At 40.4% G+C, this 17,337-nt stretch overlaps 1 protein-coding gene across 1 annotated transcript; it reads right to left on the reverse strand.

Annotated features, from left to right (window-relative positions):
- Window positions 1-320: 320 nt before the first annotated feature.
- On the reverse strand, window positions 321-15,226 carry LOC104522943 (NADPH oxidase 4). Its single transcript, XM_010165364.1, has 7 exons — window positions 15,216-15,226; window positions 12,745-12,864; window positions 12,238-12,303; window positions 9,165-9,273; window positions 8,529-8,597; window positions 6,407-6,507; window positions 321-915 (listed from the first exon to the last, which is right to left on the reverse strand). The coding sequence occupies exons 1-7, from the start codon at window positions 15,224-15,226 to the stop codon at window positions 795-797; spliced, it is 597 nt and encodes a 198-aa protein (XP_010163666.1). The 3' UTR covers window positions 321-794.
- Between the last annotated feature and the right edge of the window lie 2,111 nt (window positions 15,227-17,337).

Here is a 17,337-nt window from a genome sequence, read left to right on the forward strand (position 1 = left end):
GCTCCATCCTCCTGGCTGCGTAAACCACACTTATTTTGCAAACTCACAGAAGGCTGAATTAATGCAGGATCGAGAGTTCTCCACATACAGCTGTTTGCTTGTGAAAAGGCTGTGATTTACATCACAGAGGAGTCTGCCCACAGGTGCTACACAGTTGTGCTCACTTTTCCATAAGTTAACTTATATCTTTCCCCATATTCCACCCCCTCTTCCATTCATGGTGGGAATATTCATACCCAGTACAGAAGTAGGCTAGAGAGAGTAACACCATATTTTAAATACAGAACCACAATTCTACAATGCATAGAATCTTTACTCTGGAGCGTCTCCACCCCAAAGCCGTGAGATTTGTATACCAACAAAAGCAACAGGTCTTTGTAATACAGTATGTTTTGTTATTTGGATTAACCTGGGGCTTGGTTTACTGATCCAGCTTCAGAGGACTGAAGTGGAAGAAATTCAAATGCTCCACAGATTCTTCTTCCATCACCTTTTAAAATAACTGTGTCTCTCCCCAGCTTCTTTACTTTTTAATTAACAGAAACAAACTCCAAAGAATCACCGCTGCCACAAATATTGTGGGAGCACATTTGGCTTTGAGCATAAGCACTTATTATTTGTTGGTATACTGCTGCATCCATCATTTTCCAAAGTCTTAAATAATCATAAATAAGAAAATCTGTGCTATTCTTTGGTACATTTCTGTCTGTTTAAACCACAGATGAACTTTTAAGTTGTACAAACAAAAAATTGCACTTTTATCTTCTAGAGAGTCTTGCTAGTCCAAAAGACTTTCAGCTGAAGGATTCTTTATTATACTCAAACCTTGTCCCATAAGAGTTGCTGCTGTTGCTCAGTTTATGAAGTATCTTAGAGATTTTGTTTGGTCCACAACAGAAAACTCCAATGATCTTCCTGTTAAAAAAAAAAAAAAAAAAAAGACATTGCAAATAAACGGCAAATTTTAATGATAGAGAGAATTGGATTCTGGCCTCACTGTACTATATGTAAGCCAGCTATGCATAGATTTTAAGGTGAGAACAGCTCACTAGATCATGTAGTTATCATACTGAAGCCACTAGATCTCTCACAAATATCCCCACAACAAGCCCTATTACTTGAATAACACAACTTAGAAAAAAGTACCTCATCTTAGTCTCAAAACACCAAGTGATGAAAAATTACTACTTTCCGTTCTGATTTTTTCCACGATTAATCACATTTTTTGTTAAATATGTGTCTCACTGTAACGACTTAATTAGAGTAACTTGTGATTTACACCAGCAGGAGAACTAGTCACTAACAGTGATTCGTTACACTAATGAAAACAGAGCACTACTAACCCGTGATTATTTCTGGCAGCAGCAGAATAACTTCACTGCTTTAGTTTCACATTAGCATTCAGTCTTTCCTTCAGCAGCTGTATCAGAAAGCCTTATGAAAAGACAAACACCAACTATGATCCTTGTTCATCATCCCCAGATATAAACCTGGGTTCATTAGGTAATCTGTTTTTTTCACATCAATCCACTGACAACAGCCCTCTCGTCCCCTTAAAGACAGGCAGTAAGTCAGACTCGTGGTCATACAGCATGTAAAGGCTCAAAGCAGCAGCCTGCATCAGAAGAGGGCATATCCACAACAGCAGGACTGAGCCATTCATGCTATTCATCATCTCCCTTATTTTGAAAGATGAGGAGAAGGGAAAAGAAGGAGCAGGGAAAAAAAAATCTTCTACATCATGAAAAAAAAATTAAAAAAATCACCTTCCTCCTGAAATTGTGACACTACGGAGAAAGATCTTAAAGTTATACTGGGAAGGAGAGAGAGAACACAAGAAGGAACATGGCTTTGACTATTGTGATCTACAGCACTACCCAAGAGGCTGAAGACTTGATTTCCACTCACTGCCTCCAGGACTGTTCAGTATTTTATCCAGTAATTATTTAATATAAAATATCTTACCACATGCAGGATAATCCAATGCACAGTTTAAAGTCACCTGTGTATGTGCTTGGTGAGAGAAGGGAACTAACAAATAGAAGAAGAAATCTTTATTTCATACTGTCGAGTGCATGTGCCTGACGTTAGGCACCAGCTCAAACAGCGTGGCAGCCCACGCTGTATCAGTGCACAGCAACACTGGCACAACTCAGGACTCAAATATCAAAAAGCATCACAAAGTTACGCAGGTAACTGCAGTGGTGCCCTTGTGCAGGCATTTTACAACACTGACCTAAATCGCCTTCAAATACATCATCTCTCCTATTAATGCATGGCAAATATTCACAACTCGTACTTTTCTCACCCTTATGTATATCTGTGAAACTTTCCTGTCCTGGCAGAACAACTCTGAATGGCATGGGGTGTTGTGTTGGTGGCTGGATTTGCAGAAATAATGAGAACGGTATTGCTCATTGCTCTCTAATAGGATTCCTCAGCATTTACACACACCAAACACCCTCTAATCTGTGCACAGTGGAGAAAAAGGGTGCATGAGCTGCCAGCAAGAATCTGCCTTCTACTGTGTATTTAATTGAGAGAATTAATGTTGTTGTTTGTTTTCATTAGTCTAATGAGTACAGACAACTGATAAATAAAACCCAAATTGTTCATCTGTTTCCCTCCCTTTCATTATACATATATCGCCTGCAAAGCACAGACATGTCTAAGCAGCACATACTGCTAATGTATTCCCATCCCAGTAACAACCTTCCAAGGTACACAGAATTTTTGGCTGATAAACAGAATCACAGAAAGGTTAAATTATTTGCCTAAGTTCACACAAGAGACCTTTGGCTGACTAAGAAGGTCTCCTGAATCCCAGATGAGCCACTCCCTCAGGCAGTCAGCCAGAGGCTCTCCAACTTCCTTGCTGGGATACTCACCATCAGTATCTATTCTGGACATCCCTCCATGTACCACTTACCTCCCACAGTTCACACCCCACATCATCTCTCACCTGTGACCCCCACTTCACTGCTTGCAGGTACCTCCCTCCTGCCTCGCTTGGCTCCTGCCCAGTTTCTGTGACACAAGCAGGCAGGCAGCTGAAAGCAGCTACTATATGGAGCAACATGCTACTACTCTGAGTTGATGGGCTTTAATTCCTTATCACTTGTTTGGGACAATGGTTGACCTTTTTGCTCAAATGAAAATAGTCAGCTAGGTATTGCAGTAGATGATCAGAGCACTGGGATGATCCGAGGGCTGGAGCACCTCTCCTATGAAGACAGGCTGAAAGAGTTGGGGCTGTTCAGCCTGAAAAAGAGAAGGCTCCGGGGAGATCTCATAGCGGCCTTCCAGTACCTGAAGGGGGCCTACAAGAAAGCTGGGGAGGGACTTTTCACAAGGGCAACTAATGACAAGACAAGGAGAAACGGGTTTAAACTGAAAGAGGGGAGGTTTAGATTAGATATTAGGAAGAAGTTTTTCACTGTGAGGGCGGTCAAACACTGGCACAGGTTGCCCAGAGAAGCTGTGGCTGCCCCCTCCCTGGAAGGGTTCAAGGCCAGGGTAGATGTGGCTTTGAGCAACCTGGTCTAGTGGAAAGTGTCCCTGCTGATGGCAGGGGGGGTTGGAACTGGATGATCTTTAAGGTCCCTTCCAACCTATGAGGTGTAATGTCTTAAAATCTTTTAAATCCCACTAGCGTGTTTATAACTAGGGAAACTGTGTTACAGGTCATTCTTTGTAATAATTATCAACATTAATATAGGATTTCACTCAGAGCACTAAGCAAATAACTCCTCAGTGTTCCCATGGGATGGGTAGGTCAGTGTATATCTGTTTTATGAAGAGCAGGAGGTGAGGGAGAGGTGAAATATTTTGCTACTTAGAGAGGACAAAGTCAGGACTTGAAATGTTCTTGTTTTAAATCCCTTATTCATTCCTAGAGAGAGATTTCTCCTTTCCAGTGCACAAGTGTCCTGGTTTGGTGGTTAAAATCACCACAACAAGAAATATATCACGGTGCTCCATGCCTTCCTCTTTTGGAGATATTAATGTCTTTTTCTAGGTCAGATTCCACCTGGAAGAAAGCACGCACCCATCTGAACCAAGCAAAATTAAGAAAGCGTGGCAGTCAAGGCATGGTGTAAGCTTTTAATCTAGGAGATAACTGAACAGAAACAAGGCTGCTGCTCCATCCCCAAAGAGAAAGCATGAAAAACAAGACAAATAATTGATTATATAAACTGTCCCAATGCACATCCTTGGGACTGCGGGTGTCATCTAAAATATCAACAGTAGATGGCACACGTCTGCTCCTCTTAGTCCAGAAGAAAGAATTAAGACCCTGATGCTGGCTTGTCCCATGTCACGCTCTGAAGGTCTGGCAAAGCTCAGACACTTACAAATGCACTTTGCTTCTTTGGGACCCAAACAGCACCAACGGCAACAATTCACAAACCACAAACCAATCAGATGGCTAAACCAATGAGAGGTTTGCCAGCTGCGTGTTTATTTATGCACAGCTTTTACTAAAATCACAAGATAAAAAGTGGAAAATATCTTGGCTGCCCATAAACAAGCCCAAGAGGATGACTGAAAATACATGTGAAAGCCTAAACAGTGGCACCAGATGTTGGAAATAACTTGGTTGCCCTGCTTCTTTTTTTTTTTTTTTTTAAATCTGCATATTGTAGCATGTATTTTAATGAAAAATAAAAACAGAAATAAAGTTAGTAGGGGATCAGAAAATTGTACTATAGGGAAAATGGAAGTTCCCATTTCACCCAGGGAAATAGGAAGAATATTTACCTACAACAGGAAAGTTTCTGTGGGATAGCTGAGATAACAGTTTGCACTACTGTCCAGCATGTTATATGTAACTACATCTATAGATACAGACCTATATCCATGAACTCTGCTAAAGGGATGACAAAGGGTGAGGAAGCCTACTTCTTAGCAAGCTGCAGGACAATCCAAAGAGTCAGAACATTATTTAGGTACTAAAAAGACACCTTGCTTGGAAATGTTGGCACAATTTAAAGACCTGATCTGGAAATGCAGAGGAAATGGTACTTGAAGTCTACTTAGGAGTAATGTGATGGAAAGCACACAAGAAAAAGCAAGTATGACTGTCACTAATAGCTTCATCTATATTATGTGCACTTACAGCCTTGCAAGGAAGTGGCAGAAACCTCATCATTTTAATCTTTTAAAGCTGCATTCACACAGTTAAACAAAAAAGACATTAGAAAGGAGCACAGGAGGTCAATAGTCCTCTATGAAGAGAGTCAATTTGTTTCTCTGACCTCTCTATTTACCTTTCTTTCCCGTGGTTCTTTACTACAAATCCCTCCTCCAAGTGATATTCATTTGTACAGTGTGAGAATCCTACTAGGGACCCTCTGCAGCAGCCTTTGGGGCATCCTGGCAAGGGACCCTGTCCACAACATCCTCTAAGACCTGAATCCAAGACACGTACTGTCAGCAGCTTATGCTGCCAACTGTGATACATATTGGTGCTCAGTACTTCTCAAGAGCCCAAGCTTAGTGTCCTCTCATCATATCCAGCCTCAGAAGAGGAGAGTCAGTAAGCCATGGGCAGATGCTCACTTTGCGAGTACAAGAGAGGACAAAATGTTCTTGAGGGGAAAGTTCTGCAGGTGAATGAGATCTTGAGAGCACCTCTCAACCTGGTGCACGAATTACTATCAACAGCTGCTGAGGGTGGTTTGCTCCCACCCCACTGACTATACCAGAAGTGAATTAGGGAAGACTCACATAATCCTTTCTACCAGATCAGCTTTTGAGGCAGAAAACTGCCAGTGGGGTGTAAAATACTCAGCCAACAAAGCTGAATCTGGACAAAGACATTCCAAAGTCTAATTGCATGTCTTCTCTGATTTACAGCTTTCTTGTTTCAGACCATAATATGTTTGCCTAGCACAGTAAAAAGGCATTGCCAGGTCTGAATAAAGAATAAAAAAGTGCCAGGACTCTCCAAAGACAATATATCCTCTGAATAAAAACAACCCAGGACAGTCAGGTTCTTCCTTATGCACTCTGCTTGTAAACCAGCACTAGCAATCATGAAAATTATAGAACAAGTCAACAATTTTTAAAAATGCAACTTTATATATAAAACCAGCATATGTTGCAAGCAAGCTATTGCCACAGACAAAAACATATGCAATCTCTGTGCAGTGAGATGGAAATCTATTACTTTTATTTTCTGGGCCACTGAACATCCTAGCTGAATAAAAAGATGAACTGTTCTGAGTGTTTCAGTTTGTCCAGGCTATCTCTCACAGCAAAATATTAACTAATTTCAACACCTGTAGCTTAAACATTACACTCTAAGATAAAACCCAAAAGTATTTTAATACAAACATAGCTGGAAACAGATAATATCCCCACCCTTCAAACTGTGGTATCCTTCAAGCAGACTGGTACTTACCGCCTGTTACACTTTGCTATTTCATCAAAAAGGAGTTTCCACCGGGGTCGTCCAATCAAAAGCCTTGAGTTTAAAGCTTGATATTTTTCACCAATTATTTTCTGCAAGAAACAAAAAAGTCCATTCTGCCTGATTTGCAGTTTGCCTCATATCACCCAGGGCTCCCATTTCTGATGCTGGCTGACTTACCACATCACTGAGGTGTAAAACCTGAGCACAAGTATCAGATAGTTGTGATTAAAACTGCAGCCATTTCATGCACCAATGCCTCTGCTCACTGCCTTTTCAATGGCTCTCCTTGGTGTTCATTATACATTGTTCCTCAGGCAGCTGCTCATTAATCTCCTCATTACTTTTAAACCAATTTATTTAAGCCATAAAACAATAACCATGCTCCTATTATTCATTCCCTCATTGGCTTTTAATGCTAAGCTGGAAGAAACATTGCTGATGCAAAAATCATATTTCTGTCTGAAGTCTTTTTTTTAACTTTGTACAAGTAACTATTAAGATAACTAGGTCTGAAAAAGTAACAAGGGAAATCTTATACTCCTCCCTGAAAGTATTTGCCAGCTGTTTTGAGCTGCCATAACAGCAGAAAGCAGCCAAAACTGCTCCCTGGATGGATCCCGACCCATCCCAGCAATGCTAACTCACCAGCATTTTGATAAGGTCAGATGCCCTTCCATTGCAGGGCATTCCCTTTCTTTGGCTTCCTGTCCTACTGTGATAGAAAGGCAGAGAGAAGTTACACCTTACCTAGGCTCCCACATTCACTCCACTGCTGAACAACTCATGGCTAACTCATCCTCCATTGGCCTTCTATATTCAAGAGGCATATACTGGAGGATGGGCTTGGCTCCCTGTTGTCACACAGGTATGCTGCTTCTGAGCAAAGGGAAACTGTCCTAATTTTGGTAGCAGTTAGCACTTCAGATTAACATCATTGAACATCGAAGCTGTATGGCAATGGAGAGTTGAGTTTAACTCTCCCTAGAGAAATCACAAGCAGTACCATGGTTCATACCAGTTTTGTTCAACAGCCACAAAAGTGACTGTAAGGAAAGACTTAAAACACAGTTGACTTAAATAAATACTGTAGCTGCTTGATAACACAATATTAGAAAACTTGCTTTGAATCATCTACTATTACAATCTTGCTGTGTCACTGCAGTGCAGTCCTGCTTTGGGTTTTAATTCTAAACTAACAATTGCATACTAGGTTCATCAATTAGGTATTTTCAAGAGCCCCATTCCAGATGATATACATCATCCAGGCATTAAATCTGTACAGCACTGTTCATAACTACTGTTATCACATTATTCACACTATTGGATAGTGTTCCTATCAGAGCTGTGAATGTTAGGCTGTCTCCACCTGATACCAGGCAGATTAAAACCCTTTGGGCATGGTTTGTCACTGCATTTCATGTTTTGTAGTAATTGTTAGGCTTGCTTCTGGGCCCACTGCAGTCAATGGAAAGCTTCCAGATAGAGCAGGGTAAAGAATCAGGCCTAGACTCATGTGCTAAACAGTGTAAAATGAAGATTGTAAGTGTAAATAGCTACTGGAGATGCCAAGAGTCGGGGAATTAGCCCAGCTTTGGGGTTGGTAATACACGACATTTGACAGTTCAGTATAATTCCCAGTCTCATATATCAAGGAATTTGTAACTTTTGTCTATATTTGAGGCAAAGAAATCCAAAGCTTTAAAAAATAGCCAGTATTTCTCAAAATATTTATTTGAAAAGAGGATTTGAGCTTGCAAGTTCCTAGAACTATTCTGTTTTGATTCTTAGCCCAGAAATGATGCAGATTTCCCATCAAACACGGCCAACTGTCTGGTTCGTGGCCTGGCCTGGAAGGACCTCTTTCCTAGAAAAGGAAGATATGGATTTCTGCCCACATCTAATCAAGTTAAGGCTACTAGACTAGATTCTCTTAATGCTGGTGGGATGAACTTGCTCTCTTGCCCTAGTAATGAATCAGTCACTTGAGTTTATGGCCTCGTTTCCTGTTTTTAGCATCTGCAGTAATTCCCTCTTGCCTTTGACTGACAGTTTGCATTGTCTACTTACCCCAAGCTCTAGTTCGGTTTACAAACAGCATTTAGCCACATACCTGTATTCCATCTGTTTGACTGAGGTACAGCTGGATATTTATATAGTCTGGTCGATTTTCCTGCCAAAGCTGGGAGGATGATAAAAACAGCTAGTGAAAAAATATTCCTTCTCTTTTTATAAGTGTAAAGTCATTTGTGCCTACTATCCTGAGGGACATGGTTTCAGCATTTTAATGAAGAAGATATGCTTGCATAGCACCCCTTCATGCACTCCAGAATGTTGCACATCATGCTGCGTACAAAATATTATTTTGGCAAGCTATATTGCTCTTAAAATGTACCTGAAATTGTAAATCCCCCTCCCTTCTCAATCTCTCTACTAGCCAAATGGCTAAAGGCCACTCAGACTTCCCAACCTGTACGTTCTTCTTCCATCTCATAAATTTCACAGATAAGTGCCCAGACTACTGGTACATGGCAACATTGTGCAATGAAATGCTGGTGACAGATACTCAAAATGTTTTGTGCAACTTCAAGAATAAATGGAGTCTGGGTCAGGTAGCCCATGCAGAAGTACTGCTGGAAATTGCTTGTCTTGAGCAAGGCTGCCTTTCTCTGCAGCATGCTAGTTGTGTGGTGTGGACATACCCTGCATTTACCAAGTTGTCGGTAGCCCTCCAAGCAACATCCATTACCTTGTTATGCAACATACAGAGCAGATCAGCAAACCAGCGGAAAGATTCAATGTCCCTGCACACCCAAATGAAGTAGAGTCTTCTGAGTTTGTAGCATTTCCAGCCATCACTTGAAAATAAAATGTTTGGGTAATTAAAAATTAAAATTTAAAAAAACATGAATTAAGATGCTTTATATTCATTAGTGGAAGTGTGAATTTCCATTAGAAGCTAACTGCTGAGCTGGTCTTCATCCTATGATATATCAGACATTGAAATGACCAATGCAGCCTATTATGATGATCCTGAGAATATTAAATCTCTAGCACAGAGCTAACACTCTTCACAGATAACTGTTTCTGCATTAGGAGGTTGTCAGCTATACAGATGATTTGGGCAGCAAATATGGATTCATGCATCATCATCAACCTTTTATTTCAAAGCAAAGCAGACATTCGAAGTTCAAGTGTATTATGTCAATTCTTTATTAGGTTTATAAAGCAACCCGTAAGAGGAAAATATTGACAAATGCAATAACGTCAGGACTTAATTCTGCCTTTATATGTGAAAGGCTCTGGTTGATTATAATTAATACTCTAGTAAAATCACAAAGAACAAATCAAATCAGAGTTTCATTGTGTTAAGGAAGTGTGTGATATATTACGGTCCTCGGAAAATGCTGGTGAGGAAAGTGCACAGATTCTGGGCATTGTATTTAGAAAAACAGGACTCTTGTGTCAGATTTCTAATGCAAATAAAACACAAATATAGCACAAAGAAAGGACTGGAATGAACTGGGAAAGAAAACAGAACTGAAAAAAAATCCTGATGATTAATGAGTTCAAACAAAGCACAAATATCTAGGAAGTATCTTCTTAGTTAGCCAGTGTTGTTTTCTGTTGCTCTGATTGCTGAAATAGCCAGTGCACAGATTGTTTCCTCCTTTTCCTCCTAAAAAAATTTTCAGATAGAGAAGCCCATAGCCTGTCAACTTCAAACGCTAGACCCAGGATCCAACCCTAGTCAAGAAGTTTCATGATACATCTCACTACATCCGTCGTGCATTATTTCAACTCTAGGGTTGCTGGTATATCCATCAAGGGTATTGTATTAACAGATCTACCCAAGTGATGACTCCAGTCACTGTATTTCCTCCCCATACCCCTAACATCCACTGCAAGCCCAAGGTGCAAGGACGTTCTCAGCTGAGAATTCACCTTTCATCCCCATAAAGAGAAAAAAAGTGGTTTAAGACTGGAGAGTACAGTGACTTCCAAGTCCCGATTTCAGCTTTTTTATTTGTAAACTGTTGACCTGCAGAGAAGGATTTCCTCCATCTTTTTCTGACTGTCTATAATAAGACAAGCCCTTCAGAAAGGTCACAATCTGGTCAGATGTGACAAGATAACTATAAGCAGTAGCAGGGAAAATAAGTGCCTTTCACTATAGAAAAGGATAAAAGAAGAGAAAAATGCAAGGCATTTTGTACTGAACTGCTGTAGCTCAGTAACAAAGTACCACTCTTGGTGATGAAACATTGCAGCTGGACAAAGAGGCAGGACTGCAAGACTTCATGAAATAAATCAAGCACAGATTTAAAATAGCACCTCAGACACATATGCTTGGGTCTACCTCAGGCAGAATATATTATGTAGTAAAGGTGTAATCCCCCATTACAGCCAAATCCACATGTATATAATACTTCCAACTTGTTTATTTCTATGTTACCACTGACCATAATAAGAGCCGTAATAACAGTCAAGAATTGGACTTGATGATCCTTGTGGGTCTCTTCCAACTCGCAACATTCTACAATTCTATGATTCTACAGACTCTTCTGCATGAAAGCCCTTAGCTTTCCTTAATGTGGAGGGAAGGGCAGGAGCAGGAATTAAATTGCATACATATAACAGGAATACAACTGAGCAGGAAACAAATTACTACATTGACAGGCTTCTGATCTCTCCCAGACCTTCATGTCACTGACACAACGGGACTGGTCCCACTGCTCTGCAGCGCTGGCATTGTAAGGCAGTTTGTATGTTCACGCCTGCCAATTTCTGCTTCTAAACCAGGGCAAAGACAACAGGCAGATCATCCACTAAACCAGTGCTTTGTGGATGTTTAAACACTGAGAAGGAAAGCAGGCTTAGACTGTTACTTTTTCCCAGAATTACTCCCTTGTGTAATGTTACAGTGCACAAGGGGAATATTAGCTACAAAGGTAGGTTATGGGATTGGCTGCTTGGAAACCCATTTATGGCTTTATCCTGACAAAAGGACATTGCAAAAGCTTTTGGACACTACCTTTCTATGGCAATGTCTGTGCAAGTTCCTACAGCCTCTGATAACACACTGGTAGAGACAACCATCTCATTATCTGCTGTTGACTCATCATTATAATCTGTGACATTTTTGCTAAGCACTGTCAAGAATAATCCATCACAAGGAAAATGGTTATCTTATCCACCTGGGCCCCAGGCTTTCAGTAAAAATGTACCCCCTTTTTGAGAGGATGATCAATACACTCTCAGGAAAAGAAAATGAGGGACACCAAGATGGTCTTTGAGAGCTGAAGCACTATGAGACAGGTGGGGCTGATAATTTTCAGAAGCACTCAGCTCTGTCAGGTCCACCCCAGATCAATGACAGAATGTGCACAGCATCTAAATTCCAGGCTTTATCTGTACTTTGGAGTTAGAGCTGGCCATTGGCATGTTCATCTTGGAAAAAATACCTCAGTTGTGCATTGTAAAACCCTCCTAAAGCCAGTTAGCCTTCCAGCACTTCAGGGAAGGTTTGCTGCCTTGGTTGGCTGTTTATACAGCATCTGTGAAACACAGGCACTTAACCTGTGACTGGAGCTCTGAGCCAATAATCTAGAAAAAAAAAATCAATAGCAATCATAAAAGCAAGCCTGTTTCACGCAGTGTAAGATTTGGTGGGAACCATGTTGCCAACATGACAGAGAAACAAGAGGTGAAAGGTTTGGTCTGAAGAGAACGTCAAAGTCTTTGAATTTAAAAAAAAAAAAAAAAAAAAAGAGAGAGAGAGAGAAACAAACAAACAAACAAAGATAAAGAAAAAGCCATACCTAAAATTTAAACTTTCCAAATTGAGTTGCATCCAAATGCTATCTGAATCCAGGTCGATCTCTTTCCTTTAACACATTAAGCTTACACATTTATAAAAGTCAAACAGAACAGGAGAGCCAGGCCCACATTTCCAGTAGAAAGACTGTCAAAACCTCCTGACTCTCAAAAACTCACTATCATAGTCCATAGCTTTATCTAAGCTGGGACTACGGGAACAAGTCTAGCTGAAGGGCTCTGACAGGCTGGTGGCAGGATATAAAGGTTAGTGGCACTGTCCCAACTCAGGTGCATTATTGGCACAACTCTGCCACTACTCTTTGGGTCACAAAGCCTGTATGAGATGACTTATGCTCTTCAGGGGACATCCCAGTCCTCTACATCACTCCAAGGAATCATTCACTTACATTATGCTAATGGCAGTTTTTAAATACTCTGAAAGTCTTTCTGACATGCACTTCTATGGAAAACTGGGGGGAAATGGCTTTAAAAGGCTTAAGCTCACTTACAGCAGTGTGTTGAGTATTGATGCAAATGGCGTAACTCCAATACCTCCAGCCACGCAGAGGCTGACCTCGTAGTTCAGGGATTCCTCAAAGGGACTTCCAAAAGGTCCATCCACATACAGCCTGCAGAAAAAAAGCAAAAAAGAACACTGTTAAAGAAAGCTGTTAAAACCAGAGAAGAGAGAAAAAGAAAAGCGGGCTGGAATTAACATCCTACAAAGAATTTCTTTCAATTTTTTATTAGTCTTAGGATGCAGAATGTGAAAACCTTTTTCCTGGAAAGCTTTATGTGCAGAGAAATCAATGTACAAGTGGTATAAAAAACTCTTATATAAAATCTCTTGTCACATTCCATGATTAGACAACCCATTTTTTTAATCAAACAGGTGGAGGTGACTAAATTACGACTGCACTTTGTGTCTGGTATTAGAGGGCAAAGAAAGTGCTGCACTGGAAACAATAACAACTTGGTGGGTCATAGGTAGGAAAAGAGTTTGTCTAGCCCTGACTAGGAGGTTCACTTCTTGAACATCAGAAACAGATGAGACAGACAAAGGGGTACAAAAATCTATTTTTTGTGGCTTCTCATAATGCTTTTCAAGGGCCTTCAGGGAATAAAGAAGAGGTGACACATATCCATCCTGCAGTGAGCAAGAGGAACACATTAACATCTCTCTACTCCTTCACATCCAGACTGTTGGGAATGTGATGTATCCTAGTCATACAGGATATCTGAAGAGGGGGAAAAAACCCAATGAGTTTAGCTCTTTGACTCATTCCCCCTCATTCTTACAAAAGTTTTGACTATCTGTTTTTAAAGATCATTTGTGAGACTGAGTCCCATTCCCAACCCATTTTTAATATTTCAAATACTGCTGGAAAGTCAGACCTCCAAATCTTTCCTACACTGCTGAAAGTTCGACCAAGGTCATCCATAGACAGCTCAAAATTTATTTGCCATAATATCTCTAATAAATTTCTCATACTCCTTATTGTATTTATGGAATACCAGCTGTGTATCTTACTTCAGTAACAGATTCAACTTTAGAAACTATTATTAAGAGAACTTGAACAGTACATTTAGTCAAGGTCCATTCTGTGTATGACTGGCTCACTGCATCACCATACTTTAGGTAACTGGTGAACACAGCAAAGTGTGGTGGGACCAGCACTCCGTTCAGCAGCTCACTGACCAGGCATTTGTTCACAGCTAGGCTGACTGACATCTACCTTTGGCCTGAGTCCACACAAAAGTTCCAAAATGTATTTTTTTATACACACACATACTGGTGCTACTGTGCAACTAAGCTAGGCATAGTATTTGTCTAATAAAAGGGCATAAGCTTCTCTTTTATACCATCAGCCAAAGAATCAATGGCAGAGGAGACATCTTTTCCCAGACAGTCTTCCAACCCTAATCTAATTCTTTCCTTTTGAGGGCTGGATCTTAGCCATAACTTAAGACCTCATTTCTTTTAGTTTTGTTGTCTGACCCTTGGCATCTTGCCAGTCAAGACAACATCTTGTCTGGGTATCTTTGGCCAATACGGTCCTTTCCAGGAAATTTCTTCCAGAACTCTGCTGGTGCTGACATCTTGATGCCTCATATGTTAGGCTCCTTCTTCTACAGTGTCTTATCTAAACACAGTAATCTGGAAACAAATAGGCTGATCCTTAACTATGCCCTGTCTTATAAATTACTTCCTTGGTCCTTGGTGTCCTACTTGGAGAGAAAGGTAGAAGACACTGGGCCAGCCACAGCCATCGTCAGAAAGCATTGGAAGTACCGTCAGTAGACATTTTTAAATTACCAAAATTCCTCACTGTCATTAATAACTGATCAATCTGCAACCTAAATATGCTTATTCTTATTTACCATTTCTGTAATCTGAAGTCACTACAGTATTCTACAAAAGCTCTCTTGAAGAGTCTCAAAGCTTTTCAATGTCAGGTATGTTAGTATCAGCATGATGAGAATGCTAGAAGAAGAAATTCACTCCTTACTTCAGACAGATAAATTCTTCTGCAGAATGGGACTAAGAAAAAGTTGCATACAATATAACGTTAAATATCTTCACATTAAATGTTTCCTGTTACATAACATTTTATACATCATTTGCTTAACATGGGTTTACTTGCCACTAATGGAATGATACCACTGCTGGTGCAGAGTGCAGCAGCAGCTGCTTTAAGAGATCTTCTAAATGCTGCACTATCATTTGACTGAAGAGGTAAAGGAGAATCTTTTATTTAAATAATCAACAGGGGAAAGGTAGAGAAACAGGTCATTAGTCTGAAATGCATCTGGTCCAGGGGACATTTTGAAAGAAGTCCTCAAATGTTATGGATCTCAGATGTACACCTTAATACAGATCTAATTTTGGGATATCAGTGTAGGGCACAAAGGAAAAAAAACAACAAAAAACTGGATAATGAAGACCAGCAACCGACGTCCGCTGTCATTCCTGGCATACCTCTTATACATGTTGCCCTAGTCAGATCCTGCCCAGCTGGTGAAATCTGGAGAATTGCTCCTAAAGGTATGAAGGGCATAAGCACAGGCCTGAGGGAAATTTCTTGCATCTTGCACAAGCAGCACTAGCTTCCATTTGGATATATAGACTTAAAACCAACATTTTTGAGGAAAAACACAAGCAAACAGAACAAACTCAAACTAGCAAAGGAGATTTTTCCAGAAATTACTACAGTGGATGTGACAATAGTCATATACTGTAGGGGTGCCACTTAGCAGAACTGCACTTAAGCCTACTTGAGGACTATCTGAAGTATGTATGTCTGATCTCAGAAGGGACTAAACAATTCCTGGGAAGTCTGAATGACACCGAACACCACTGACAGGATCAGAAGCTGACACATGCAAAACTAGATCTGGCCACTGCAAACCAGTCAAGCACAGTGCATAATTCCATGCCAGAAATTCAAGAAACAACCTTCAATTAAATATGTATTTTGGTCAGATTGCTCCAGTTTGTGGTCCATTAGCCCCATCTGGCCTGTAAAATATTTCTATCTGCCCACTGTGTCTTCATCTAAGGGAGTAAGGAGCAGTTGTTTGGACAGCAAATGCAGTCAGAGGAGCCAAGAGCCTCCTGCTGTGCCTGCATGTGGCCCACACAGAACAGCCAGAAGCCACTGCTTCCAAGTAGGAGAAAGAAAAATGGGGAAAAAGCTGGAGAAATATTGCTACTGCGTTAACCCACTCCACAAGACTGCCCGAGAAGACTGATTCCAAGGACAACATGATCTCCCTGGAAGATTTTACTGGATGTCATAAACATGCACTATTTAATCCCATTTTACTATGGGGATATTTTATAACTAAAAGAAATATGACTCTGATGCCCTAATGGAGGTGGCCAGTAAGGAATTGATCCTTCTTTTATTCACGTCAGTGGAAGAAAGAAATCCCTCATGATGTCATATCAAACAGTGCAGTGATGAACAGAGCAGCAATACAGTCATGGATTTTTGCAGATATTATGCTACTTTCACTTCCTGACAACATGTTCCTCCTTTCATTTGGTAGTACTGAAAAGTTTTGCATAAAAGCAGTTCATTACTGCAAATGAAATCTCACAGCATTCAATAAAATGACAGACAAGCCAAGGGGGGTAAGATGACTTTTTGTTTCTTGAGTTGTGCCCCAGAAATATCACACTACCATGCTACGCTCTCCTATCCCCCCAGCTTTAACTTAATTAACTTAAAGGAAGGGGATGGAATTTTACTAAAAGTTTAGAAATTCCCCCTTCAGGCAAACTTATTCAAATAACGAGTTGTTCTTTTCACATGTATTCATTTCCAGTCTTAGGAGTGCTCTCAGTTATTCTGGCACAATTTCTTAGCTCACAAATAGAAAAAAAGCTCCTCAAAGCAAATTTTATCACAAAAAAATAGGAAAGCACATTATTAAAAAGCATCTTACAGATAGCTGGTGAACATATTTTCTATTTGAAGCACACTTACACTCTACAGTACAGTGATACAGAAATACCCCAGCAAGCACCAAGACAGCTAGTTCCAGCGCTGGGTGATGCAACTGCACTACCATGGGGCTGTCCCTAAACCAAGGGACACTGTTTCAAGGACACAGGCAGCCGTACTGCTTTTGAGACCCAAGTTATTATCTCCTATAAGGAACTGCATAGTGATGTGTGGAGACACCTGCCCACATTTCAGACTTTGACCTCAGCGCCAAGCTTTACTGCAGGGTGTAGGAGCCCTTAAAAAAGTTTAATGCTTATCTTGAACTTCACTACCCAACTGTAAATGCTGATATTATATCATAGGTTTTTTTCCAGGCTCTTTGGGAGTTACTGTGAGACATTATCAGGGATATTAGTGGAATAACAGATGCATATGGGAGTTAATTCAAGAGCCTGTAAGAAATTTTAATTAAAGAAGTATCAGCATTTGCAAGCTGAACAAAATGCTTAGATATGAAATACTGCACAGAGCACAGAAAATGAAGTCCTAGTCTGTCTGAAGTTTGTGGCAAAACTCTTCCCAACATCAACAGAGTAAGGATTTCACCCAAGAGTATGAGGTTTTATATCTTTGTAGCAGTATTCAGTT

The sequence above is a fragment of the Antrostomus carolinensis genome, unplaced genomic scaffold, assembly GCF_000700745.2.
Source record: "Antrostomus carolinensis isolate BGI_N321 unplaced genomic scaffold, ASM70074v2 scaffold2673, whole genome shotgun sequence".
In the NCBI taxonomy this organism is placed as follows: domain Eukaryota; kingdom Metazoa; phylum Chordata; class Aves; order Caprimulgiformes; family Caprimulgidae; genus Antrostomus; species Antrostomus carolinensis.

What these genes read in the sequence shown, in the direction of transcription:
- LOC104522943 (XM_010165364.1), bottom strand. An exon ending in TCAATACTCAACACACTGCT is followed by an intron (nt 12,304 to 12,744) that starts GTAAGTGAGCTT and finishes AATGTGTTAAAG; the next exon opens with GAAAGAGATCGACCTGGATT. An exon ending in GTCAAACAGATGGAATACAG is followed by an intron (nt 6,508 to 8,528) that starts GTATGTGGCTAA and finishes TGTTTCTTGCAG; the next exon opens with AAAATAATTGGTGAAAAATA.